The following is a 26,898-nucleotide window of genomic DNA, read 5'->3' as shown; positions in this document are numbered from 1 at the left end:
TTCGTTCCTAATGAAAAAGTGCAAATCTGTTTGTTCATAATGTGCTATGTCCGCCAGCATCTCTAGACCCACTGTTTCAGATAAAGCTCTCATCCCAGGCTAAATAAAGGTCATTATTAAAACAACAACAACCTTCAGCTTCTCTCCTCACAGAGAGCCCCATCCAACCCTTGACATAAAGTTCTTTACCTGGCTTATGTGCCTCTAAGTTTAGTGCTGGTTATCCCACAGGAGTTGAATGGCTACTAATCTTACTTCCTTCAGTCATGGAGCCAAAAAGCCTGTGACAGCTGCACTGCTCACCATCTTGCATTTATGCTCGATTTTTGGTCCCTGGATATTTCAGTCTTGCTTTTGAACTTGGCTATGCCATTGATTTTTATTATTTTATCTGATGTTGCTGCTCGTTTGGAAACAGCGGGAATCACATATTGACTAAAAGTCCTCAGCTCTTATGCGTCTCTTTCACAGTTTATCTTACCCTGCATTGGATTAGAACTATGTGCTTTTTCTTTGTTTCCCTGCCTTCAATTTCAAAACATTTAAGAGTAGACTCTGTCTTCTACAAATCTTTTCATTTTTATTTTCTGTGAGCACAATGCCTTAAACATAGTCAGTAATTATCTGTTGACTAAATTAAACAGTAATAGGAAAGAACACATCAGGTTTTTGTACAAAAAACACCCTCTTGGCAAACTAGCATTGTAGAAAAATATATGTAAGATGAAGTATTTTCTTCCTAGAAATAATTAGGCATAAACTAGAAGCCCTCTTAGGAGGGATAAGATAAAGCAGAGGTTTTCAAACTACGGTATTTTTTTTTTTATTGCAGAACTACCCCCACCCATACTGATACATGGATGCTAATTGCTAAGGCAGGTGAAAGCAGAGCTGTCTGGGGAGATAGCGGAGGTGAGCCCGATGCCCACTGCTTGGCGCCATCACCCAGCACCACGTCACGTGGCTCCACAGAAAGTCATTTCAAATTAAGTCCTATAAGGATTGAGAGGTTTGTCTAAATTACTTTTATTATTTATAAAAATTCAAAGTAAATAATTTCCAGCAACATTTTAAAGGAAGGAACAAAAATCAACAAGCTATAAATTAGACATGAAATGTAGTGATACATCATTTAAAAACTGCTATTTGGGAAGGGGAGTTTTGTAATAAATATATTGCTTGGGAAAGTATGATGGTATATTATATAACATTAATGTTGAGTTTTAAAGCATATTTGCTCAATGTAGATTCAAAGGAAATGAAATCTAAATAATACCTCTTTACCCTTCTTTCTGTGATGGCCAGTCAGAACTCTAAATTGAATTTGAAACCCAAACTAAATATATGGCACAGAGACATGTGTAACTTCTGCTCATAGTAAAATTATAAAGAAAAATACAGCCAAATCTCAGAGATAACCTCTCTAAATTTTACAATCTTTTCTAAAAAGGAAGAGAATGTTTAAAATAAAAACACATACAGAACAAGATTCCTAGAGGTATAATATAGTACAAAAGTGAGGTAACTAATCAAATAATGGCCTGAACTCATAGACCTCAGCACAAAAGTCTGTGGGTGATTTCTCAGAGGAAAAAACATAAGAATGTATGTTGTTGAGTTTCAACACATCTTGGTATTCATCAGACGATTTGATGCTGCTTATTGTTTCTAGTTTCATGGAAACGAGGCTGAGCACAGACGAGTATTTTCACGTTAGCAACCTATGCATGGCAGCTTGTTTGGTTTTGTTCCAAGGGGCACTCTGCCAAGGGAAGATCTGCAGTAGTAATTTCTTTCGAAGTCACTGTCAGATCTCTGCTTCAAGCTTCTATCTGGCTCACCAGAGGCTAGCATGTATCTTGTGTAATTCATAAATTGAGAAAGTAGCTTTTGAGGACTATTGACTCAGTAAATTTATATCCTGTGACAGGTGGAGAAGCTCAAAGGGAAGGGGATTTGGGATGTTTTCAGCAAGGATTCTTAGATTTGCTTTTTCTGCAGTATTTAATCTGCACAATTGAAATTCTCAGCAGTTCATATACTCCTAGACTTAAAGACTTATAACTGCTACAGTAAACTCATTTAAATGTCTCTTTTATTTTAAAAAAAGCATATGTTGGAAAGATGTTTGAGCCTTAAACATTTTGCATCTCAGTTTTGTTATTTGCTAAGTGATTCATATCCTCTTGTGTTCTGGAGAAACGGGCATGGGCTTTAGGTTCTATACAAGCCCAGCAACACCGCTCCTTAGCTATGTAATCTACATAAAGTATTCCACCTCTTTAAATCTACAAGTGTCTTTATATATAAAATCAGGGTAATACTCACTATTTAAGGTGGTTGTAAGAATTAAATGAATTAAGGACTGCAAAATCATCAGCACCATGTGTGGTACATGATAGATACCCAAAATATACTAGTTTCTTTCTAATCCTAATATTCCATAAGTCTATGTCTTTGCCAGGAGCCCTTTGAGGTATATGACCAGTATTCTAATCATTTTCAATAAGGAGGATTGTGGCACATAGAGGTTAAAGCTGTTTGCCCAAGGTCATGGGGTTAGCTGGTAGGTGGGTCTTATTTCAGCTTTTCTCAATTCAGTAAGTCCCAACACTCTAGAAAATGATAGACCCATTTTTAATCCTTTCCATCAGTGAAATTAACAAGATGTTGTTTTCCTCAAAAATTTATCAAGCCAGTACTGTGCCATTAATAACAAAACACACACTCACTAAAGTTCTAGCTGAACTTTTTCTTCAGTTTCAATACAGCAATGACAATGTCAACATTAAAGGAAAAATTCTGAGTTGACCAAGTAGGCATTCCTGTTCATTCTTAACAGCCTTAGGGAAGCAGTTGCTGGACATTAGCTATCAACCCACAAGAAAAGAACATTGCTGTTATATGATGCAATTTGACTTTTTATCTGTCAATATCCCATGCATGAACTGGACTATGTGACTCTTCAGTTCAGGAAGGCCAGCTCACATCACTCAAAGGCCATTTACAAGTGCTGCCAACATTCTCTCTGACAGTCTCCATGGGATGATGTTGGCTTAGAAAAAACTATGACCAAATGGGGAGGGAAATCAATCCCCTATGGCCTTTTAAATATACTGCAAAGATGTCAATGAGCAGAAGTTAGTTATATCAACATATCTTCTTTTCTATCTTTCCCAACAATTTAGAGTTCTGCATATTACTTTGAGTATTGGACAAGGGTGGAACTGTCCTTAGTTGGGGAAGTCAGTTCTTCAAGAAGAACATTGCTTATCTTTGCCAAAGTAAGGGGGGACAAAGAACCAAAATGTAGAGTGTCCTCACATGTTTCCATTACTTCACCGATTCCTGTAAAGGAATACTGTAAAGTGAATACTACCTTACTTCTACTTTATGACTGAGGAAACTGAGGCTACTGGAAGTTAGAGAGCGTGCCAACCACAAAGTCAGAAAGTAGCAGAGCTAGCAAGCTGGTATTCTCTCCACAGAGAAGTGCTCACAACACGCCACTCTGAGAGAGTAGGCAGTTGAGGCAGAAGATAAGACATTGAGAACATGTTAAGAAGGAAAAGTAGAGAGTCTTAGGAGGGGTCCAATAAAGACATGTCAGAAAAAGCATTAAAACAGAAAAGAAATGTATGTAGCAGTCAGAAGAAGGCCTAGGGGAGAAGAAAAGCAGAAGGGCCCAACCCACTGGGGAGGAAAAACCCCAGAAAACTTGGCCAGCTGCCTGGCAGCAAGCCCTGCAGAGAGATCTATATCCACCAGATCCACCAAGTGAAGGAATCTGTGAATCATTAAAAAAATGTTTATTTCTTTATGCCACAAATGATAAAACAGTTAGTCATAAAATATGAGGGTTTTTGTCTTCCCAGAATAATGGCTGGAAATATTTTCAGCCATTATTCTGAATATTCAGTGTTCAACTATTAAAAAAGAAGTAATGGATTTTGAATCAGAATCAACCTCCAGTTATCCACATGGTAGGCCGTGTACTTGCATGTAGAGATTAATTCATTTGCAAGATGGTTAAAGCTTAGTTAGCCTTCGTGCTGTCATAGGTTGGAGGGGAACTGTCCTCAGAGAAACAATAAAAGTTATTTATCATTTCCTACTTTCTAAAATGTATTTTCCTTTGTTATCTAATTTCAGCATGGATAAAAAGAACTGTGGCTCAAGTCAGGGAAATTGGGATGTTTTTGAAAACGTGTTTCCCTAAAAAACATCCTTTTGTTTCAGCAACAGCAATTCTTCTCAAGGCTGAAAGGGAAAAACACACTCACACAAACCACAAAGCCCTACAAGTAGTTAAGTCACCATTCTACATTCGTTCTGGCTTTGTGGTAAGTTAGACTTGTTATGGGGGAATATTGATTGGTCCCCTGGGACATGTTTCTGAGAATATACAGCCATTCTGACCAAGGATTTGTCTGGCCAAAGTACAGTCAAGTTTAATAGCTGCCAGAGACCTAACTAAGGACTGGGCATTGTATAGAAAGTCTGTTTTTTCTATAGTTCGTCCAAAGGAAGGGTCATTATAAACTGTACTTCTGCCAGAGATGAGGTCTAATGTGCTTGTTCCAGAATACCTGCAAACCTCTTATTTGGCAAAATAATTAGAAGTGCTCCATGATGCCACACATTAAGGCGGACCTTCAGAAATTTAGCAATCTAATTTTCAGTTAAAAATTTTTATTGAATTCACTGGGATGACACTGGTTAATAAAATTATACAGGTTTCAGGTGCACAGTTTTACAACATATCTGTACACTGCATTGTGTGTTCCCCACCCTAAGTCCACTCTCCCTCATCACCATCTCTTTCCCCTCTACCCTCTCCCACCTCCCCCACCCCTTCTCACTCCTGCACCTCCCTTACAAAAATAGTGTATTCTTTTCAAAAGAGTTTTTTATCATAAAATGGGGAGAAGTTAAAGAAGGAGACTGATTCAGACACCAGTCTGAGTGTTTTTTATATATTTTTAACCTAATCCTGAAATAAACCCGAGAGGTGGTATTTTATTTCCATTTTAAAAATAATTTTTAAATGACTAACATACATACACAATCACTGTGATCATGTTGACATTTGTCCTTCTTTTTTCTTTTTATTTATTTTTTATTTAGTGAGAGGAGGGAAGGCAGAGACAGAACCCCACATGAGCCCTGAGCGGGGTCCACCGACAACCCACTAAGGGGCGATGCTCTGCCCATCTGGGGCCCTTGCTCCATTGCAATCGGAGCCATTTTTTAGGAGGAAGCCATGGAGCCATCCTCAGTGCCTCAGGCCAATGCTCCAATAAAGCCATAGCTGCAGGAGGTAAGAAGAAGAGAGGCAGAGAGAGACAGAGAGAGAGAGACTGAGAAGGGGAGGGGTGGAGAAGCAGATGGGCACTTCTCCTATGTGCCCTGACTGGGTATTGAAACAGGGACTTCCACATGCCGGGCTGACACTCTACCACTGAGCCAACTGGCCAGGGCTGACATTTGTTGTTCAGGACTTGTGATATGTCACATAGCCAGACATACTTCTTTTTAAAGATTTTTAAAAGACTGACTGAGATCATATAAAAGATATTACTCTACAACTTGCTCTCTTTTTTTGTACTTAAAATGTCTTAGAATAGCCTGACCTGTGGTGGCGTAGTAGATAACGCATCGACCTGGAATGCTGAGGTCACCAGTTCAAAACCCTGGGCTTGCCAGATCAAGGCACGTATGGGAGTTGATGTTTCCTGCCTCCCCCTTCTCTCTCTCTCTCTCTCTCTCTCTCTCTCCTCTTTCTCTAAAAATGAATAAATTTTTGAAAAATCTAAAAAAATTGTTTTAATGTCTTAGAAGAACATATTGCTATAACAGGTTATACATATAGATCACCCTTATTCTTTTGAATGATTGTAGAGTGTTCTATGTATGGATGTACCACAATTTACTTAAACAGCCCTCCTCCATTTGTTTCCAATTTTTAAATTACTGTAAACATTGAATTAACAAACATTCTTTGTACCTTTATAAGAAGGGTATTTTTACAGGTAAGAAAGCTGAGCTTAAGAGAGGTCACTGAATTTTGTTTAAAAGCACATGCTTGCTAAGAGGAAGCGCCGAGACTCAGTAGGGCCTTTGTTCCTTCTGCTATACAATCCCACTTTCGGTCCTCAATGTCCAGCATTGAAAATGAAGAGCACATCTTTTAAATCTTTTAAGTCACTTCCCTTCCCACCCATACGTCTTGATAGCCTCTCAGCAGCAGCCCACGTGCACTCTGTACATGGGATCTAAAGCAGAGGAGAGCCTGGCCCCAATTTTATTCTATAAATGAATGTAATGAACGTGCAAATGAAGTCAGTAAAGTTACTTGGAAAAGACATGTCCTACCAGATGTGAAAATGAGAACACTCTCTTTCTCAGTGAAAATTAAAGTATAAGAAAAGTTCCCCAGCTGGATGGGTCAACAAGGAGAGTGGCGTGGGTGAATCTGGCAAGGAGAGCATCCCTGTGGTCCCTTCCAGAGAGCTGCCAGCCTCAGGGAGAACCGTCCACTGCCCAGGCTGCCCTGAAAGCCACCCTCAGTCGGTAGGGGTTATTCAATATTTATGAAGAGGAAATCAACATCTTTTCTTCGGAATCTTTTTCCCATTTAACAGACTTCTTATTTGAGGTTGGGAAATCCCTTTGCTGCCTTTTGTACATTTCAGTCTGTGATGGACTGGCTGTGGCACTGGGGGAGAGAAATGCACAGAGGGGGTAGCTAAAGGGTCCTGCTTTCTGTCAGCCTTCCGTTCTTCCCAACAATGCCCAGCACCCTTAACCAGAGGCCGAGAATGCCCCTTACAAATAACATTGGGTTAAGTTCATACTTTTCAGCATGAATAAATACCTCCTTCCTCACAACGTATTTTACACCGCACCTCATAAAATGACGCAGCAGGACCCAAAATTAACCAGGCAGGCTACTTCATGGCCTCACTCTTCACACACACTAACTGGACCCACTGTGGCCTCCGAGAGCATTCCTGCCCACCCCACAAGGAGCAGCCTGGCCTGTGTCCCTCTTTTCCATTACCTGGCTTCACTTCCTTCCTAATCCCTCACTTCCTGAAATCGCCTTGCTTTTCTTCATTTACTTGTTTGTTATTTGCCTCCTACCACTAGCATATAAGTCTCTTGAGATCAGGACATTCTCTTTCTCTGTCACAATTTTTTCCCAGCACTTAGAAAAAGTGCCTGGTACATAGTAAGTCATAGGCCACAGTAGAAACTGTTGAATGAATTTCATCTATTTTTCACAACACTCTCTCCATGTAGCCTAGAAAAAATTTCTATCATCTTGAAAGTCTTAGCTCAAATGTCATTTTCCTTAGGATATCATTCATTCATTCATCGTATATGCTGAACGCCCACCATGTGACAGCCCCTTTAATGTCTCAGTAATTTTTCTTATGGCACCCCTAGTCCAACAGTTCCATTCATCAAGCAGTTAGGTCCAAACAACTTAATGTGCATTTTTGTCCTAACAACTTAGCAGCAATCTGAAAGAAAAATACATATAACTTGAAAGAAAAAGAATACTTTATTTTATTCATAAATTACCAAGTTTACTTATTAATGGTATATGTGGACCTGTTGGGCACTGCAGAACTTCTTAGAGTCTGCAATGAGCTTGGACAATGTCACCTCATTTCCTGTGTTCAAAGCAAACCCAACTTTGTTACGATGTCATAGGAAGAGATACAGTATGGTGTAGGAGTTTGCATAGTGTCCAACAGATGCAAATATCTTTCGATTTTCTTTGACTTTTTACAATACCCCACAGTGGCCATGTGTATTTATTATGCTTCCTGGCTCTCAGTTTCAGAAGCACAGAGTTAGACACTTTGTGTTGGGTGCTGGGTGTCCTGAATCAGACACGGTCCTTCTATAACCTCCGAGTACTGTGTGCTTGCCTCCATACTGACTGTGTTTACAGCACTTTAATTAATCATGTGATAGGTAGCTGCACTTTATGTTCTACTAGACTCTCTGACACCCCTGAGCAATAATAGCACCTTGTCCTTTTATTGAGAGAAGCTGCTCCTCGTACCCCTAAAGCAGAAACAGAGTTGAGTGCTCAATAAGTAAATGACTGAAAAATGGTTAAACAACTGAAAAATTATGCAAGAGAATCAATAACTGAACATATGAATGTAAGAATTATTTTTCAGCTACTAGAATAAAAACTTGATTCTGGGAAAGTCAACCTCCTTCATATCATAGACGTGGCTCTTGGCTGGGAAACAGCCCAGCACACAGGCTCTCTGACTGACTCCTGCAGTTGTTATTATTTACTACAGCATCTGTCTACACTCCAGGGGTATTGTCAGTGGTCTGAATGTTGTTCCAGCAGTATTTTCTTTCCAAATCCTGACCAAGGGAAGCCTGGAGCAGTATGTTCATTCCTTCCATGTGCTATTATTTGACTCTTGACATAAAGCACAAGTGTGCCTTGACTTTATGCTATAAAAAGCCCTCTGGCAAAAATGGACATATGGGTCAAATGGGAATTTACCTTGCATCAACTATTAGAAACAATGTGATGGACTCTATGGATGCCATATGAATTCTCTATGAGAATTACTGGTTAAGATGGATGGTCAAAGTCTGCAGCAAGGACAAGAACTTTGCTTCTACTGTCCACATTGGCTCTCTTCACTTGGACTCTATTGCTGGCTGTAAATCTTTTCACTAAGTATTGCCAGTTGCTAAATCATCACAGCTATCTTCATGGGTCTATATTCAGATCCAAATTCAGTACAACCTAGACATAACACTTTTGAAAGTTATGGAATTTTAGAGCTTTGAAATCATTCAGTTAAACCTTCTCATTGTCTGGGTACATAAACTGAGCCCCCCTCCCCCCAAAAAATTATAAACTTGCTCAGGATCATTGTATTCTCTCTAGCCATATAGCTACTATCCTTATCTCTTGTTGGAATGGTACACCTAAGATATTCCACAGTAACAACGCTAAAGACCACAAAAGTGAATTGTATCAAATTGAGGATGAAGTGAGGTGGCTTAGGAAAAGACATTCTACTTCTAAAATGTATCTCAAATCATCCCACCAGTGTCATACTAGTCCAAGCAACTATTAGCACTCACCGGAACTACTGCAATAGCCTCTAGTCTCCTAACCAACATTTCTGCTTCCATTCCTTTCTTTGCCACCCATCTCCAGAATGACCCTGCAGCTAAACCTATCTTTTGTAATCATAAGTCCAGCTCTCTTCCTTCCTCCTTAAATCTCTCTAGTAGTTTCTCTTCATACTAAAACTGTAACACTCTATGACATCTGCATGATCTAGTACCTGTCTACCTTAGCTGCATATTTTCTTATCTTCCAGTACTTTTCCACTTGCACACTATACTCTAGACATACTGGGCTTTATTTTTTCTTTGAACACATCAATTTCCTTCATAGTTCAGAGCCTTTGTACTAGTGGTTCTTTCTATCTGGATTGTTCTTCCTCATATTCACAGAGCTGATTCCTTCCCATCATTCAAATGTCATTTTGCATGTGGACTTCCCAGACCATTTATTCCAAAGTAGCCACCAATCACCCAGTTCTCTGTAGAGCACTGATCACTACCTGATACATGCACACATACACAATTTGTCTACATGTTTGTAGTCTGGTTTTCTCCATAAGAATGAAAGCTTCAGGAAAACTGTCTTTGTCTTCACCAAATATCCCAATACCAAGAACAACTCATATAATCAGTTATTTTTGGAATGAATAGAGTCTGTTTTATCTTCATGTGCTATAATTGTTTCAACCATTCCTTGGAAGAGAGATTCCTTGCCCACTCACCTCCCTAGGAGTTTTCTAGAAGAGATATGAAAATATGGCTTCCCAACTTTAATCTTACAGTTTTTTAAGAACAGTAAATTTTGCTGTAGAGCAAATAAAGAACTTAAGAGCACTATCAGCTTCTATAGGAACCTTGGCCTATTATGTTGCTAACTCTGGTCACTGTCTCCTAAATCCCAAATCTTGTGAAGATTAAGAATAGTCACAAAAAAACAGTTTATGAGTAACAGTATTAGTCTAAACACTTTGGAAAGTCAATTTAAAATGCCTAATTACAATCAAGGGGTTCATATTAGAGTTTTAATTTGAATAAACATGAGGATGTGACATAAGGAAACCTTTCTGAGGGGCCCCAGAAAAGCTCTCTTGAGCCCTAAATGACTCACTTGATTGGTTTGCCAGTTCACACCTACTGTTTTTGTTTACAATGTCCTTAGTCTTTCCTTCCAGAAAGAGAGAGCCTTGTAACTTTCTTGGAAAAAAGCAAAAAGTGTAAGTAGGGAAAAGTTAGATGAACTATGTCCTTAAGAATAAAAAAAGTCTACATGGATAAGCTAGAGGTAATATAAGAAGGTATCCTAGCTATGAGAACTAGACAAACATTATGGGAACTTTAACTGGTATTGATGCACTATGTAGAGTGATTAGCAAGAAAACTAAGATTTATGAACTTATTTTTCAGGCAAGCCAGAAGAATTAGGAAACTGAGGAGCTGTTTTCTCCTTCTTGTCCTTTGGGAACAAGAACCCAAAGAAAAGTTATATGTAGCAGCTCAACGAAGAATTGAAAAAGTGTAAATCTTTGGAAGAGATGTGGATCAGAAGAGCCCAGGAAGTTTCCCAGGGATGAAGGAGTGACCCTAGAGCAGGCGTCCCCAAACTACAGGCCTGCGGGCTGCATGCAGCCCCCTGAGGCCATTTATCTGCCCCCCCCCCCCACCACACTTCCGGAAGGGGCACTTCTTTCATTGGTGGTCAGTGAGAGGAGCACTGTATGTGGCGGCCCTCCAACGGTCTGAGGGACAGTGAACTGGCCCCCTGTGTAAAAAGTTTGGGGACCCCTGCCCTAGAGGATTGGCTAACAAGAGACCCTCAAGTTTTTCCAAAGCAGGTATCTCAAATAAGAATATTTAACTGAATATTTCTGAACTTCCTAGTCTGAAAAATTGCAATGTGATTATGAAAGATCCTTTCTTATGAGTTTTTTTTCAGTTGGTGGTTTTTTTTCTTTGTTGTTGTTTTTTCGCAATGTTGCTTCTGTTATGGCCAAAAGCCAGAAATAAAGAAGCTTCAAATTATGTGAAAACTCTAGGTTCTCATAAAACAAACAAACAAACAAACAAAAAAAAACAATCAAACAAAAACCCCAGTGTCAGTTTGAGTTTACAAGTTATCAAGAGCTGGCTTGTATAATACTATGGGTTTTATATCGTATTAGGTCAGAGTCTTAGGCTACATTTGTCCATGAAAATGCTCACATTGATAGTAAGGAAACTGGGCTGTTTCTGAAGAGCTTTAAGGAAAGGGCAGGCAGACACTATGCTCTAGGCCAGCGGTTCTCAACCTGTGGGTCGCGACCCCGGCGGGGGTCGAATGACCAAAACACAGGGGTTGCCTAAAGCCATCCAAGCAGGTTGAGAACTGCTGCTCTAGGCGTTCATCTACTTAGGATAGTTTGGATGCTTTCCACTATTCCAACAGCTAGAAAGAAAAGGATAAGGTAAGGTGCTTCTTTAATAGCATAATGGTGTTTTTTTTAAACTGATGAATAAGATATCACTAATATAAAAGGGATAGTAAAGAAATCCCTGCTAAAGTATATTTTCATCAAAAATTTTTTTCAGAACATTTCCAAAACACATTTGGTCAGTATCATTTAAACCCCCCCCCCCCAAAAAAAAAACAACCCCTATAGCTATTTGTTCCTCTTAATCAGTCCACAGTTGAGTAAGGGTCATGTATGTGTATGTGTTTGGTTAAGGCAATACTATAAATCACATTATCTGGCATCTAATGTCCTAAACAGAAACAAGAAATGAACTAGGAATAATTTATATTGAACAATTACTCCTACTTCCAATGATCATGCCTTCTAGTTTCTTATGTTCTCCCTGGTCAGACATTTAAAAATGATAGTTTTCATTCATTTTAGTCTTTCTCATCTCATCTATATTCAGACCATAGGTCACTTCCAATGTCCAATTTATCTATGACTGCTTCAGTGCAGGATTGTCACACTAAATCCTAGCCCCTGCTGACCATGATCTCTGTTAAATCAAGCTCGCTAACCAGTCTATCCCTCTTTGCTACTTCAAAATTCTTTTATGTTGCTCTGCTGGCTTCCACTCAATTTCCTCAGTGGCTTCTCTAGGACTTGACGCTCACTTTCCCAAGTCCAACTCACTTCCTCCACTTTCAACAGATGGCTCAGAAAACTCTACAGGAGAGCTTGAGCCTTTTCTTCATGTGCAGTCTCAACTTTTCTCTATTTCAGAAATCTTTCTTATACTCTCATCATTTCTCTCTCAATGTGTGGCTGTGTTCTAAGAATACAGTATAAGTTGTTTCTTTTAAAATCAAGATTCCTCTTCCTGTTGTCATCCACTATCTCCTTTGATATCAAGTCACCCTTACCTCCATGCATCATCAGTCTCTCGCTCTAGATCGGCTATTTTCAACCAGTCAGTCTCTCGCTCTAGATCAGCTGTTTTCAACCAGTGTGCTGCAAGAATTTTTAAAATATGCAATTCCTGACTATTTAGTCAGGGACACTGACCTCTTTTCCACTAGACTGTCAAATTAAAAAAATGACAACAGCCAACACAATAATAGCTTCCCAGTGAGAATGAATTAAAATTATATCTTTTTTCTGTCACACTGGCAAAAAAAAAATTTTTTGGTGTGCAACAGAATTTTAGTAATTAGTTTATGTGTGCTGTGAAATAAAAAAGGTTGAAAATCACTGCTCTAGACCAGTCTCTCTCTCTCTAGATCAACTTATCTCTAAAAAGTCTGTTATTGTAAACAAACAACCTACTCACCCTTTTGTGACTCTGCAAATCATAAGATATCTCTGTTAACACTTTATTAAAATAGCTTATACCCATAGGCTCCATTTCTTCATGAATATATTTTTTTAATACACTGTAATCCTGATTTCATACCAAACACGCTATAAAAACTACTCCCCATCAGCCATTTTTTATACTTCAACCTCTTGGCAACATTTATTCTGCAGAAATTCTCTCTTATTTTTTCTTTTACTTCTCTCATGGTGCCTTTGATGGCTACCTGGCACTTTGTTCTCTATCTGAATACACACATTCACCAAAGTGCTGAGATTCCTTTCTCTTATCATTCTATGCATTCTGCCAAACAAACTGCTATGGAAATCTTCAAATTCTGTATTTCTTACTTTGCAGTTCTATGGTTTGAGCCCTGATCATGGTTTCCTTATATAAAAACCCCATTGCCTAGTTGAATATTTCATATATAAGTCTAGTCTGCATGTCTAATTCAATGGTGTCCCTAAATCAAATTTATTGTTTTCTTCCTCCAGATTTCTTTTCATCTTTCTCACTTTTGATAATGATATTTGCCATTCTTCCAGAAGCCTGGGTACTCTTTTTGCATTTGGAAAATACCTACTGTATGCCTACTGTCTATAAGTCAGCAGGTCTAGGCATTGAGGATACAGGAGTGGACTAGATGAACAAGGCTCCTATACTCATGGACTTTATGTTCTAGACTGGGAAAAGAGAAAACAAACAAGTAATTACATTAGATAAATTTGGTTGAGATAAGTGCTATAAGAAAAGCAAAATGTGATTGAGAGAGTATTGTGAGGGATGAGATTGGGCAGTGGGACAACCAAATTAGATAAAATGGTCTAGGAAACCTCATTGAGGTGGTAGCATTTTAGCTGAAACCAAAATAAGGAAAATGCCCATCATACAAATACTGAAGAAGGAGCTTTTCTAACAGTGGGATTGGGAAGTGCAAGAGCTCTAAATAGGTACATGCTCTGTTTCCTTTTTTTTCCATTGAATTTATTAGGGTGACATTAGTTAACATAAGTATAAAGGTTTCAGATGCCTAATTGTACAACACATCACTGAATACCATATTGTGTGTTCACCACCCCCCAAGTCAAGTCTTTGTCCATCACCATTCTCACTTCAACTCATTGCTCTTTTTTTCTTTTTAAATTTTTCTGAAGTTAGAAGTGGGAAGGCAGTCAAATAGACTCCTGCATACAACTGGCCAGGATCCACTCAGCATGCCCACCAGGGGGTGATGCTCTGCCCATCTGGGGCATCACTCCATAGCCGCCGGAGCCATTCTAGCACCTGAGGCGGAGGTCATGGAGCCGTCCTCAGTGCCTGGGGCCAACTATGCTCCAATGGAGCCTTGGCTGTGGGAGGGGAAGAGAGAGATAGAGAGGAAGGAGAAGGGGGAGGGTAGAGAAGCAGATGGGTGCTTCTCCTGTGTGCCCTAACCAGGAATTGAACCTGGGACTTCCACATGCTGGGCCAAAGCTCTACCGCTGTCATTACTCTATTTTGATTGCTTAAGTTTTGCAGAGTGGCCTCAATTTCAATCTCTTTGTATCAATTCCTTCCAGGTTAAACTCTCATTACTTCTTGCTCATTACTTCTTGGTGCATCCCTCAAATCACTACAGAAATAGACTTCCTACAGTGAGACTATAATATCATACTTTTGGTCCAAAACCTCTAGTGAACCCCCTAATTAGTGGTTGAACTAATATAAACATAGTACATATTTACAATGGAATACTATTCAGTCATAAGGAATGATGACATAATGACATTTACAACAACACGGATGGACCTTGAGAACATTATACTGAGTAAAATAAGTAAATCAGAAAGAGCTAAGAACTGTATGATTTTATATCCTACATAGGTGGAATATAAAACTGAGACTCATGGTCATAGACAAAAGTGAAGTGGTTATGGGGGGGAGGGGATGTGGGGAAAGAGATATGGGGAGGGGTGGGGGAAGAGTGTATAGAGGGACAAATATAAGATGACAGAAAATCATTTGACTTTGGGTAATGGGTATACAACATAATTAACAGTTCAAATGCTATAGAAATGTTAACCTGAAATCTAGGTACTCTTATTGATCAATGTCACATGGTTAAAGGTAATTTTCTAAATAAAATTTAAAAAAAAACTAAAAAAAACCAAACAAACTTGGAAGTATAATAATCAAATCTATTTATAGGATAACCCTAAAGTATCTTTTAATTCTTCTCTCTATACTGCTAAGCACAATCTACCCAAAGCAGTATTCAGAACAGACCTTAAATATTCCTGTCTCCAAAGTTGCCCATTATGTCTCCTCCACTTGGACTGGCTGTCAACCCTTCCCGCTCAATTTGGGCGAGTCACACCCCTCCCAGCTCTCTTAGGCCTACCTCAAATCACCTTTCCTTGAAGAACCTTCATATTTCTCTCTGTTTTTAACCCACAAATAACGTCATCTCTTTCACACAGTATTTGTTATATTTTGATCTGTCTTCACTCTCTATGTCTCTTGCTATATCAACAGATGTTTTAAGACAGTGACCACATGTTATTTATCCTTGTACTAGTGTAGTGACTCACATAATTGGCATAGAATAGTATTTGTTGAATGAATGAATGAATGTGTTAAATCTGAGTTTGATTAACAAATACTTATTTCATGATACCCCAAGTGTTTTTCCTTTTGTCGTTCCTCTTACTTGTTCTCATGAGACCCAGACATAAAGTCAGAAAGCAGAGAGGGAATACAGAGAGTCCTGGTTATGAAATAGTTTAGTTAGTTTCAATATGGCCAAACTTGTAAAAGTTTCTATTGAGGAAAATTAAAAATACTTAGTTTTCAATGCTATATAATTCATATGGTGTGGGACAAATCACTCTCAATGAAGTGCTAAGTGATCAGTTTCAGCTCAGGTTATATAAAACTACTTAGCATTATTCAGTGCTTAAAAAATATATTATCACAATTATATAACCTTAATACTTACCACATTACTGCATGTTCTATATCGAATATTTCTTCCTTCACAGCTCCTAAGCGACAAAAAGAAAAAAAAAAAGCCTCATTACTACCTATGAAAGGCTCAGTATATGAACTATTTCACTGTAAAAAGAATTCTCTCTTAATATTCATATTAGAGCTTCTCTTTTTTTCTGAGTATGCTTTTAGAATAGTTATTATCAAATTCTAAATTGAGCATATCTAAAGAAGCTGTACATGTAACTTTATTTCTCCATAGGAATCAAAATTAAGTATTCATTTTGCTTCAAAAGTTCTCAAAACAGGTACTTATAGTTAGTTCTCATTATTCAAATATTTTTTAATTTATTGGGGTGACATTGGTTAATAGAGTTATATAGGTTTCAGTTGCACAATTCTATATACATCATCTGTGTATTGTATTGTGTGTTCACCACCCCAAGTCAGGTCTCCTTCCATCACCATTTATCCCCCTTCCACCCTCTTCTACCTCCCAGAACCTCCTTCCTTTCTGGTAATTACAATAACCAAATAAATATTAATGCAAGGTTTTATAAAAATAAATATTAATATTAAATAAATCTTGCCATGATTAGTTATTGTATAAAACTGGAGATATTTCACAGAAAATACTTAGCTCATGAATATGATAAGAATCAGACTTAAGAGTCAACATGTTATACAATTATAAAATGGATATAAAATCATAATTCTTAAAGAATTATTTTTATTTCTATAATACATGCTCATTGTAGAGGTTTTAGAAAAGAAATATCATCTTTAAAAAAATCTCCCATAGTTGCTTCATGTAAAGACAATCACTATTATTTTGATTTATTGATTTCTCTTCAATGAGGAAAAAGAACATAGCACTTATACAATTTTGTAGCTTGCTTTTTCCACTTACAATTTTTGGAGGTATTTTCCACACTATTAAATGACTTTAAAGAGAATTTATTTTTATTTTTATTTTTTTTTTTTGGCAAAGACAGAGAGAGTCAGAGAGAGGAACAGATAGAGACAGACAGGAAGGGAGAGAGAGGAGAAACATCAATTCTTCATTGTGGCTCCTTAGTTGTTCATTGATTGATTTCTCATATGTGCCTTGACCAGTGGGCTACAGCAGACCGAGTGACCCCTTGCTCAAGCCAGCGACTTTGGGCTCAAGCTGGTGAGCCTTGCTCAAACTAGATGAACCTGTGCTCAAGCTGGCAACCTCAGGGTCTCAAACCTGGGTCCTCCACATCCCACTCCGATGCTCTATCCACTGCGCCCCTGCCTGGTCAGGCTAAAGAAAAAATTTTTGAGAGCTAAATAATAGTCCATCAAATGCTACAATTTATATAATTATTCTTCTATTACTTATTTAAGTAATTTCTAATTTGGGGTTTGATAAATGAGAGTGTAATGCATATGCTTTATCCAAATTTCTGACTATGTCATTAGGATAGATAAATTTCTAAAGTATTACTGGACTAAAAAGAATGAACTTTTATAAGCTCTTGATAAATTACATTCTGTAAAGTTTGTACCATTACATACTCCCACCAGCAATACATGGGAGTTTTCATTTTACTGAACTCTTATGAACAAAAACAATCAATTTTTTATTAAACATTCAGTGATGACACAAGAACAGCAGTACTCTGCTCTTTGCAAAATAAGTCACATTGACTTAAATTGTAGACTTGAACCCATAAAGTATCTAGAAGAAAACATAGGCAGCAAAATCTCAGCCATTTCTCATAGAAATATTTTTTCTGATATAGCTCCTCAGGCAAGAAAAACAAAAGAGAAAATAAACAAATGAGACTACATCAAATTAAAAAGTTTTTGCACAGCAAAGGATACCATCAACAAAATGGGAAGACAACCACTGGATGGGAGAACATATTCACCATTGCAATATCTGATAAAGTGTTAATATTCAAAATGTATAAAGAACATATACAACTCAACACCCAAACAACAAACAATCCAATTGAAAAATTGGCAATGGACCTGAATAGACATTTCTTCAAAGAGAACATACAGATGGCTAATAGACATATGAAAAGATGCTCAATAAAACTAATCATCAGAGAAAATTAAGACCACAATAAGATATCACCACATCTGTCAGTATGGCTATTATCAATAAATTAATAAACAACAAGTATTGGTGAGGATGTAGAGAAAAGGGAACCCTCATGCACTGTTGGTGAGAATGTAGATTGGTGCAGCCACTGTGGAAAGCAGTATGGAGTTACTTCAAAAAATTAAAAATGGAACTACATTCTGACCTTGCAATTCTACTTCTGGGAGTATATCTGAAGAAATCAGAAACATTAATTCAAAAGAATATATATGCATCCCTACCTGGCTGATTGGCTCTGTGGTAGAGTGTCGGTCAAGAGTGTGGATTTCCCTGTATGTTTTGGACATACAGGAGAAACAAACATCTATTTCTTCACTCCTCCCTCTCCCCACTCTCTTCCCCTCCCACAGCCATGGCTTGATGGGTTTGAGAGCATCAGCCCATGGAACTGAGGATGGCTCTGTCAAGTCTCCACCTTAGGCACTAAAAATAGATCTATTGTAGCATGGCCCCAGCAGAGCAGAGCACTGTCCTCAGACGAGGATTACCAGGTGGATCCCGGTTGGGGTGCCTGCAGGAGTCTGTCTCTCTATCTCCCCTCCTCTCACTTGAAAAAGAAAAAAAATACATATACACACACACACATACATACATTTCTATGTTCACTGCAGCATTATTTACAATACCTATGATTTGGAGGTAGCCTAAAGTGCCTGCCCATAAGTAGATGAGTGGATAAAAAAGGTGTGTTACACATATACAATGGAATATTACTCAGCCATAAAAAAGAAGAAATTTTTACCTTTTGGAACAGTATGGATGGACCTAGAAAGCATTATGCTAAGTAAAATAAGCCAGTCAGAGAAAGACAGGTACCATAGTATCTCACTTATATGTGGAAGTTAATAAACAAAATAAACTAACTAAATAGAAAGAGACTCAAAAATACAGAGAACAGACTGACAGCTGTCAGAGGGATAGGTATAGGGGGCTGGGTAAAAAAGGTGAAGGGATTAAACAAAAAAAAACCTCATAAGCATAGAGAACAGAATGCAACAGAATGGTGATTATCAGAGGAAAAGGGGATTTTGGGGAGGTAGAAGAAGGTAAAGGGGGAATAAATGGTGATGGAAGGAGACTTAATATGGGGTGGTGAGCACACAATACAATATACAGATGATGTATTATAGAATTGTACACCTGAAACCTATATAATTTTATTAACCATTGTCACCCCAACAAATTAAATAAAAAATAAAATTTAAAAGTCACACTTAAAAATATATAATACAGAATTCTGAGGGAATGATTATATTAATAACTAACAGCTATGAAGTTTCAGATACATTTCTAAATCTTTTATATTGTATTAATTTATTTAATCATTGTAGAACTCTGGGAAATAGGGTACAATCATTATATCCATTTTACAAAAGAGAAAATTGAAACTTAGGGATGTTAACTAACTTGCCAAAGTCACACAGCCATTATGTAATAAAGCTGAAATTTGAAACCAGGCTATCTGGCTTCAGAAATTACTCTCATAACCACGATGTTTCACTGCCTTCTAATTCACTTATTTGTTCAAGAAATGTCCATTGAGCTCTTATATGCTAGGCAGTACATTTACTTCTGGAAATGAATATGATTTGGTTTTTGCTATTAAGAAAATCACTTAATTATAATTCAGTGAAAGAAATGTTAGATATATTTTGTGCTAAGTCTTGAGACTGTTATAAAAAAAGTCATCTGAAAATATAATTACACAATGACTATCTTAAAGATATAGAAAGTTTCAGTGATGTCAGAGAAATGGCGCCATGAGAAGTGCTCCTGATACCTCTCCCTGAAACTTCAACAAATTCAACAACTAGAGACAGAAAAACAATCTCAGGAGCATCTGAAATACACATACATCAAATAAAGGGACAATTGGGCGAAAAGGTGGCTGAATATATAATCCACTCTGAAGGAAATAACACAGATAATGGAGTATTCTGCTCTCCTCACTGACCTGAGCAAGGGCTGCTTTCAATTGGAACTGAGAGAAAGCAAGGGCTGAGGGCACAGAAAAAGCTGGGCTAGGGCAGAGACATTCAAGCTGAGAAGAGTATGCCTGCAGCTCAGCCCACAGTAACACCAGCAGCAGGCCCCAGCAGAGGTGGGCGAACAGTTGTCTGTTTACTCCCTGTATCCCGGTGGGTGAGCGCGGGCAGTGTGCAAGTGGATCCACCTGGTGCTTGGGGCATGGGTGCCCGTGTTCCTGGACAGAGAGGCTGGGTATGAGACTGTCAGTAGTGACCCTCTGTGTGGGCTCTGACCAGAGTTTCTAAATAATCCCAGCTTCCAAAACAACAGCGCATGGGTAGTGCATGAAAACTGGCTTCCCTATACCTGGACCTGTCTGGGTGCAGCACTTTAACCAGCCATACAGGCTAACAAAGCATACTCCTGGGGAAGAGAACTGCGGAAGTGGTGGGGGAAAGGGCGTGCAGGCAGCTTGCAGACAGCCTCTGGAGAGCAGACCTGCAGAGTGCTGAGGTATACCAGATATGCCTGGAGGCTCATAGAAAGACACCTGAAAGGCAATCAGTTCCCAGCCCTGCCTGATTATGCTGGCAGCTCTTGCTCAAAGCCTTACCCAGAACCCTATATTAAGTAGGGATAGAGGGGGAATTTGGCAGCTCTTATTGAAGGGGTCCCCAAACTATGGCCCATGGGCTGTGTGCGGTCCCCTGAGGCCATTTATCTGGCCCCCACCACACTTCCAGAAGGGGCACCTCTTTTATTGGTGGTCAGTGAGAGGAGCACAGGATGCATCCACATCCTGTGCTGCTGGAGTACTTATGTGGCAGAGGCACAAAGCGTGGAGTCGCTCACATACAGTACTACTTTCATCAATGCAGGATGCACATGTCACTGCTCTGGAAGCACATCATATCACTTGTATGGCTAGCAGTGACAAATATGGAACCAGACATTGACCATCTCATTAGCCAAAAGCAGGCCCATAGTTCCCATTGAAATATTGGTCAATTTGTAGATTCAAATTTACTTGCTCTTTATTTTAAATATTGTATTTGTTCCCATTTTGTTTTTTTACTTTAAAATAAGATATGTGCAGTGTGCATAGGGATTTGTTCATAGTTTTTTTTATAGCCTGGCATTCCAATGGTCTGAGGGACAGTGAACTGGCCCCCTGTGTAAAAAGTTTGGGGGCCCTTGTCTTAGAGCTTCTTGCTCTCTAGGCAGTGACTGGGGCAACTTCACAGCTGGGTCCCAGGCTGCTGGTTCAGGAAGGAGTGATATGGGGAGAGGCTCCGGGAAAATGGACTCTCCCATTGTCAGAGCCTGCAAACACTAAGAAGCCCCACCTACCAATGGGACTAAAGCCTAGTTTATGTCATCACCTTAGTGACACAACAGCAAATCTCTGCCTAAGAGTGCCACAGGGGCAGAACCTGGGGTACAGCGCCACTGGCCAAAAAGAGAGAGAAGAAAGAAAAAGGAGAAAGATAATTTCTCAAAACCAGGAAAAATCCAGTCTTTATAACTTTTTCCATTTTTTTCTTGTATTTTTTATCTCTTTCTTTTCCTTCTACCTTGGTCATTTTATCCTCTTTCCATTTTATTCTTTTCATTTCGAACATTATTACCCATAGGTGTTACATTTTCCATTCTTTTTTTTTTTCTATGAGTGTTACATTCAAAAAACTTAACTCAATTTTTTTTTCTCTCTCTCTCTTTTTGTTTCTTCTTTTCTCTTTCATTTTTTCTCTCATTCGAATCTCACCCACAAACAAATTATTTTATTCTGGATTCAAATTTTTTCTTCGTTGCATTTCGAGTGCTTTTTACTTGACTTTTTATCTCTTTAGCATTTCCTTCAACATCAGCTCTCCATTCTATTGTTTTTGTGCCACTGAATACAATAAAAATTTCATTTTTTAATCTATTTTTTCTCTTTTTCTTTTCTCTTACACTATTTCTCTCATTCGACCATCATTTACAAACAAATTATTTTATTCTTGATCCAAATTTCTTCCTTGTGGCATTTTGCGGGTTCTTGCCTCATTTTTTGCCTCTTTGTCACTCCCCCCCAACCTAGGCCCTCTGTTCTACGTATTTTTATTCCACTTAGCACAAAAGAATTTTCAGTTTTTCACTGCATTTTCTCAATAAAAATTCTTTTAATCAACTCTTATTAGTGTTATTAATAATACCACTCTCAAATGCCATTAAAGAAAAATAAATCAAATATCATGGATACAAAAGAAAGTGATGTAGCTCAGATAGATGAGGAAAAATCTATAGAAAAAAAATTCAATAGCTTAGAAACCTTGGAGTTAAATGACAGAGAATTTAAAATTGAAGTCCTAAAAATACTCAGGGATATTCAAGAAAGCACAGAAAGGCAATCTAGGGAGCTCAAAAAACAATTCAAGGAACAGAAAGAATACTTCACCAAGGAAATTGAAACTATGAAAACAAATCAGAGATGAAAAACTAAATTCATGAACTGAGAAACAAGGTAACAAGCTTAGCCAATAGAACAGGCCAGATAGAGGAGAAAATTAGTGACATAGAAGACAGGCAACTAGAGGTACTACAGAGAGAAGAGGAAAGAGACTCACTAATTTAAAAAAATGAGTTAGCCCAACAGGAATTGTCTGACTCCATCAGAAAGAGCAACATAAGAATAATGGGTATATCAGAAGGAGAAGAGAGAGAAAATGGAATGGAGAACATATTCAAACAAATAATAAACAAGAACTTCCCAAGCCTGTGGAAAGAACTAAAGCCTCAAATTCAAGAAGCAAACAAAACACCAAGTTATCTTAACCCTAACAAACCTACTCTAAGGCACATAATGAAATTGGCACAAACCAATGACAAAGACAAAATTCTCAAGGCAGCCAGAGAAAAGAAGAATACAACATATTAAGGAAGGCCCATTAGATTATCAACTGATTTCTCAGCAGATACTCTACAAGCTAGAAGAGAGTGTACCCAAATATTTAAATTTCTGAAAGAGAGGAACTTCCAGCCAAGAATACTATACTCATCAAAGTTATCCTTCAAATTCGAAGGAGAAATAAAACATTCACAGATACAGAAAAGATGAGAAAAATTATCACCAGAAAACCCCCACTTCAGGAAATACTAAAGAGGGTTTTCCAACCAGACACAAAGAACAAAACAAAACAAAACTACAAGTAAAAGCTCCATCAAGATCACAACAAAAACAAGATTAATCTGTGACAAAGAAACAAAAAAGGGGAGAGGACAAAGATTAACAGTAGCAAAGGAGGATGGAGTGCAGAAACACTCATGAGATAATGTACTACAATGAACATAATATGTATACTTTCCATTACTTAATGGTAACCACCCCTGAAAAAACCAACACAGAAGTACATGGCTTGAAAAAAGAAGTAACAGAGAAAGATATATGGATTACAACCAAACAAAAACAAATGATAGAAAAATAAAAGAGAAGAGCCAAACAAGATACAAAACTATCAGAAAGCAATATATAAAATGGCAATAGAAAACCCTCAAATGTCAATAATTACATTAAATGTAAATGGATTGAATTCACCAATAAAAAGACACAGAGTAGCAGAATGGATTAAAAAAGAAAATCCAACTCTATGCGACCTAAAAGAAACACATCTAAGCTACAAGGATAAAAACAAATTCAAAGTGAAAGGTTGGAAAACAATACTCCAAGCAAATAACATCAAAAAAAAAGCAGGGGTAGCAATACTCATATTGAACAATGCTGACTACAAGACAGCAAAGGTAATCAGAGACAAAAACAGTCATTTCATAATGAAAAAGGGGACATTGAATCAAGAAGACATAACACTTCTTAATATATATGCACCAAACCAAGGAGCACCAAAATATATAAGACAGAAACTGACTGAACTAAAAACAAAAACCGACAAAAATGCAATCATACTTGGAGACCTCAATACACCGCTAATGGCTCTAGATTGTTCATCCAAACAGAAAATCAATAAAGAAATATTGGTCTTGAACAAAACACTAGAACAATTGGATATGATAGACATCTACAGGACATTTCATCCCAAAGTGCCAGAGTATACATTTTTCTCTAATATAAATGGAACATTCTCAAGAATTCATATATGTTGGGCCACAAAAATAACATCAACAAATTCAGAAAGATTGAAATTATACCAAGCATATTTTCTGATCATAAAACCTTGAAATTAGAATTCAATAGCAAAAAAGAGGTAAACAAACCCACAAAAATGTAGAAACTAAACAACATACTTTTAAAAAATGAGTGGGTCAAAGAAGAAGTAAGCACAGAGATCAAAAGATACATACAGGCAAACGGAAATAACAATACAACATATCATAATCTCTCGGATGCAGCAAAAGCAGTAATAAGAGGGAAGTTCATATCACTACAGGCCTATATGAACAAACAAGAGAAAGCCCAAGTAAACCACTTAACTTCACACATTAAGGAACTAGAAAAAGAAGAACAAAGACAACCCAAAACCAGCTGAAGAAAGGAAATAATAAAAATCAGAGCAGAAATAAATGAAATAGAGAACAGAAAAACTATAGAAAAAAATTAACAAAACAAGGAGCTGGTTCTTTGAAAAAAACAACAAAATTGACAAACCCTTGGCAAGACTCACCAAGGAAAAAAGAGAAAGGACTCATATAAACAAAATCCAAAATGAAAGAGGAGAAATCATCACAGATATCATAGATAAAAAAGAATTATTGTAGAATACTATGAAAAGCTATATGCCACCAAATTTAACAATATAGAAGAAATGTAGAAATATAGAACAATACAATCTTCCTAGACTGAGTCATGAAGAAGCAGAAAGCCTAAGCAGAACCATAAGCAGGGAGGAATTAGAAAAAACTATTAAAAACCTTTGGAATCAAATTCATAAAGTGCTCTTTGTAACTTTGTAATTTGACTCCAAAGCCCAAAGTCCCTGGCTGGTTGGCTCAGTGGTAGAGTGTTGGCCTGGCATGCAGGTGTCCTGAGTTTGATTCCCAGCCAGGTCACACAGGAGAAGCACCCATCTGCTTCTCCAACCCTCCCCCTCTCCTTCCTCTCCGTCTCTCTCTTCCCCTCCCACAGCTAAGGCTCCATTGGAGCAAAGTTGGCCTGGGTGCTGAGGATGGCTCTATGGCCTCTGCCTCAGGTGCTAGAATGGCTCTGGTTGCAACAGAGCAATGCCCCAGATGGGTGGGGAATCGCCCTGTCTTGGCCATGCCGGGTGGATCCCGGTTGGATGCACGCGGGAGTCTGTCTGACTGCCTCCCCATTTCCAACTTCAGAAAAATACAAAAAAAAAAAAAAAAAAAAGAAAGAAAGAAAAACCTCTCCAAAAATAAAAGTCCAGGGCCAGATGGCTATATAGTGAATTCTATCAAACACTCAAAGAAGACTTGGTTCCTATTCTACTCTAAATCTTCCAAAAATTGAAGAAGAAGCAATACTGCCAAACACATTTTATGAGGCCAACATAACCCTCATACCGAAACCTGGCAAGGACAATACAAAAAACAAAAACTACAGACCAATATCTCTAATGAATACAGATCCTAAAATACTAAACAAAATACTAGCAAATTGAATACAACACACATTAAAAAATAATTCATCATAATCAAGTGGAATTCATCCCAGAATCACAAGGATGGTTCAACATACATAAAACGGTTAACATAATACACCATATCAACAAAACAAAGAACAAAAACCATATGATCTTATCAATAGATGCAGAAAAGGCATTCAATAAAATACAACATCATTTTATGTTTGAAAAACTTAACAAAATGGGTATAGAAGGAAAACATCTCAACATAATAAAGGTCATTTATGATAAACCATCAGCTAACATCATATTAAATAGCATAAAACTGAGGACTTTTCCCCTAAAATCAGGAAAAGACAAGGTTATCCACTCTCTACACTCTTATTCAATGTAGTGCTGGAAGTTCTAGCTAGAGCAATCAGACAAGAGAAGAAATAAAAGGCATTCATATTGGGAAAAAAGAATTAAAGGTTTTACTTTTTGCAGATGATATGATCCTGTACATTGAAAATCCCAAAGACTCCACAAAAAGGACTATTAGAAACAATAAACCAATACAGTAAGGTTGCAGGATACAAAATTAATATACAAAAGTCTATTGCCTTCCTATATGCCAAAAATGAAACATCAGAAAACGAACCCAAAAATACAATCTCCTTTATGGTTGCAACAACAAAAAAATAATATACCTAGGAATAAACATAACAAAGAATGTAAAGGACCTATATAATGAAAACTACAAAGCATTGTTAAGGGAAATCGAAAAAGATATAATGGAAATAGAAAAATATTTCTTGTTCTTGGATAGGAAGAATAAATATAGTCAAAATGACTATATTAACCAAAGCAATATACAAATTTAATGCAATTCCCATCAAAATTACAATGTCATTTTTTAAAGAAATGGAACAAAAACTCATCAGGTTTATATGGAACTATAAAAAACCCCATATAGCCAGAGCAATCCTAAGGGAAAAGACAAAGCTGGGGGCATTACAATACCTGACTTCAAATTATACTATAGAGCCATGATAATCAAAACAGCATGGTATTAGCAGAAAAATAGACACTCAGATCAATGGAACAGAATAGAAAGCCCAGAAATAAAACCACATATATATGGTCAAATAATTTTTGATTAAGGAGCCAACAACACACAGTGGAGAAAAGAAAGCCTCTTCAACAAATGTTGCTGGGGAAACTGGAAAGCTACATGCAAAAGAGTGAAACTCGACTACAGTTTGTCCCCTTGTACTAAAATTAATTCAAAATGGATCAAAGACCTAAATATAAAACCTGAAACCATAAATTACATAGAAGAAAACATAGGTA

General features: G+C 37.7%; 1 protein-coding gene across 5 annotated transcripts in view; it reads right to left on the bottom strand.

Moving 5' to 3' along the window:
- The window catches only part of ADAMTSL1 (ADAMTS like 1), a 1,002,857-nt gene that overhangs the window by 374,169 nt on the left and 601,790 nt on the right, over positions 1 to 26,898 (bottom strand). For all 5 annotated transcript variants that reach the window (XM_066368243.1, XM_066368245.1, XM_066368244.1 and 2 more), the window contains one exon: positions 15,890 to 15,935. In XM_066368243.1, coding sequence (XP_066224340.1) covers positions 15,890 to 15,935 — 46 coding nt within the window. The remainder of the gene's footprint in view (positions 1 to 15,889; positions 15,936 to 26,898) is intronic.

The sequence above is a fragment of the Saccopteryx leptura genome, chromosome 2 (genome assembly GCF_036850995.1).
Source record: "Saccopteryx leptura isolate mSacLep1 chromosome 2, mSacLep1_pri_phased_curated, whole genome shotgun sequence".
Classification (NCBI taxonomy): domain Eukaryota; kingdom Metazoa; phylum Chordata; class Mammalia; order Chiroptera; family Emballonuridae; genus Saccopteryx; species Saccopteryx leptura.
The sequence above is the reverse complement of the archived record's forward strand: the minus strand, read 5'-3'. Positions and strand labels throughout refer to the sequence as shown.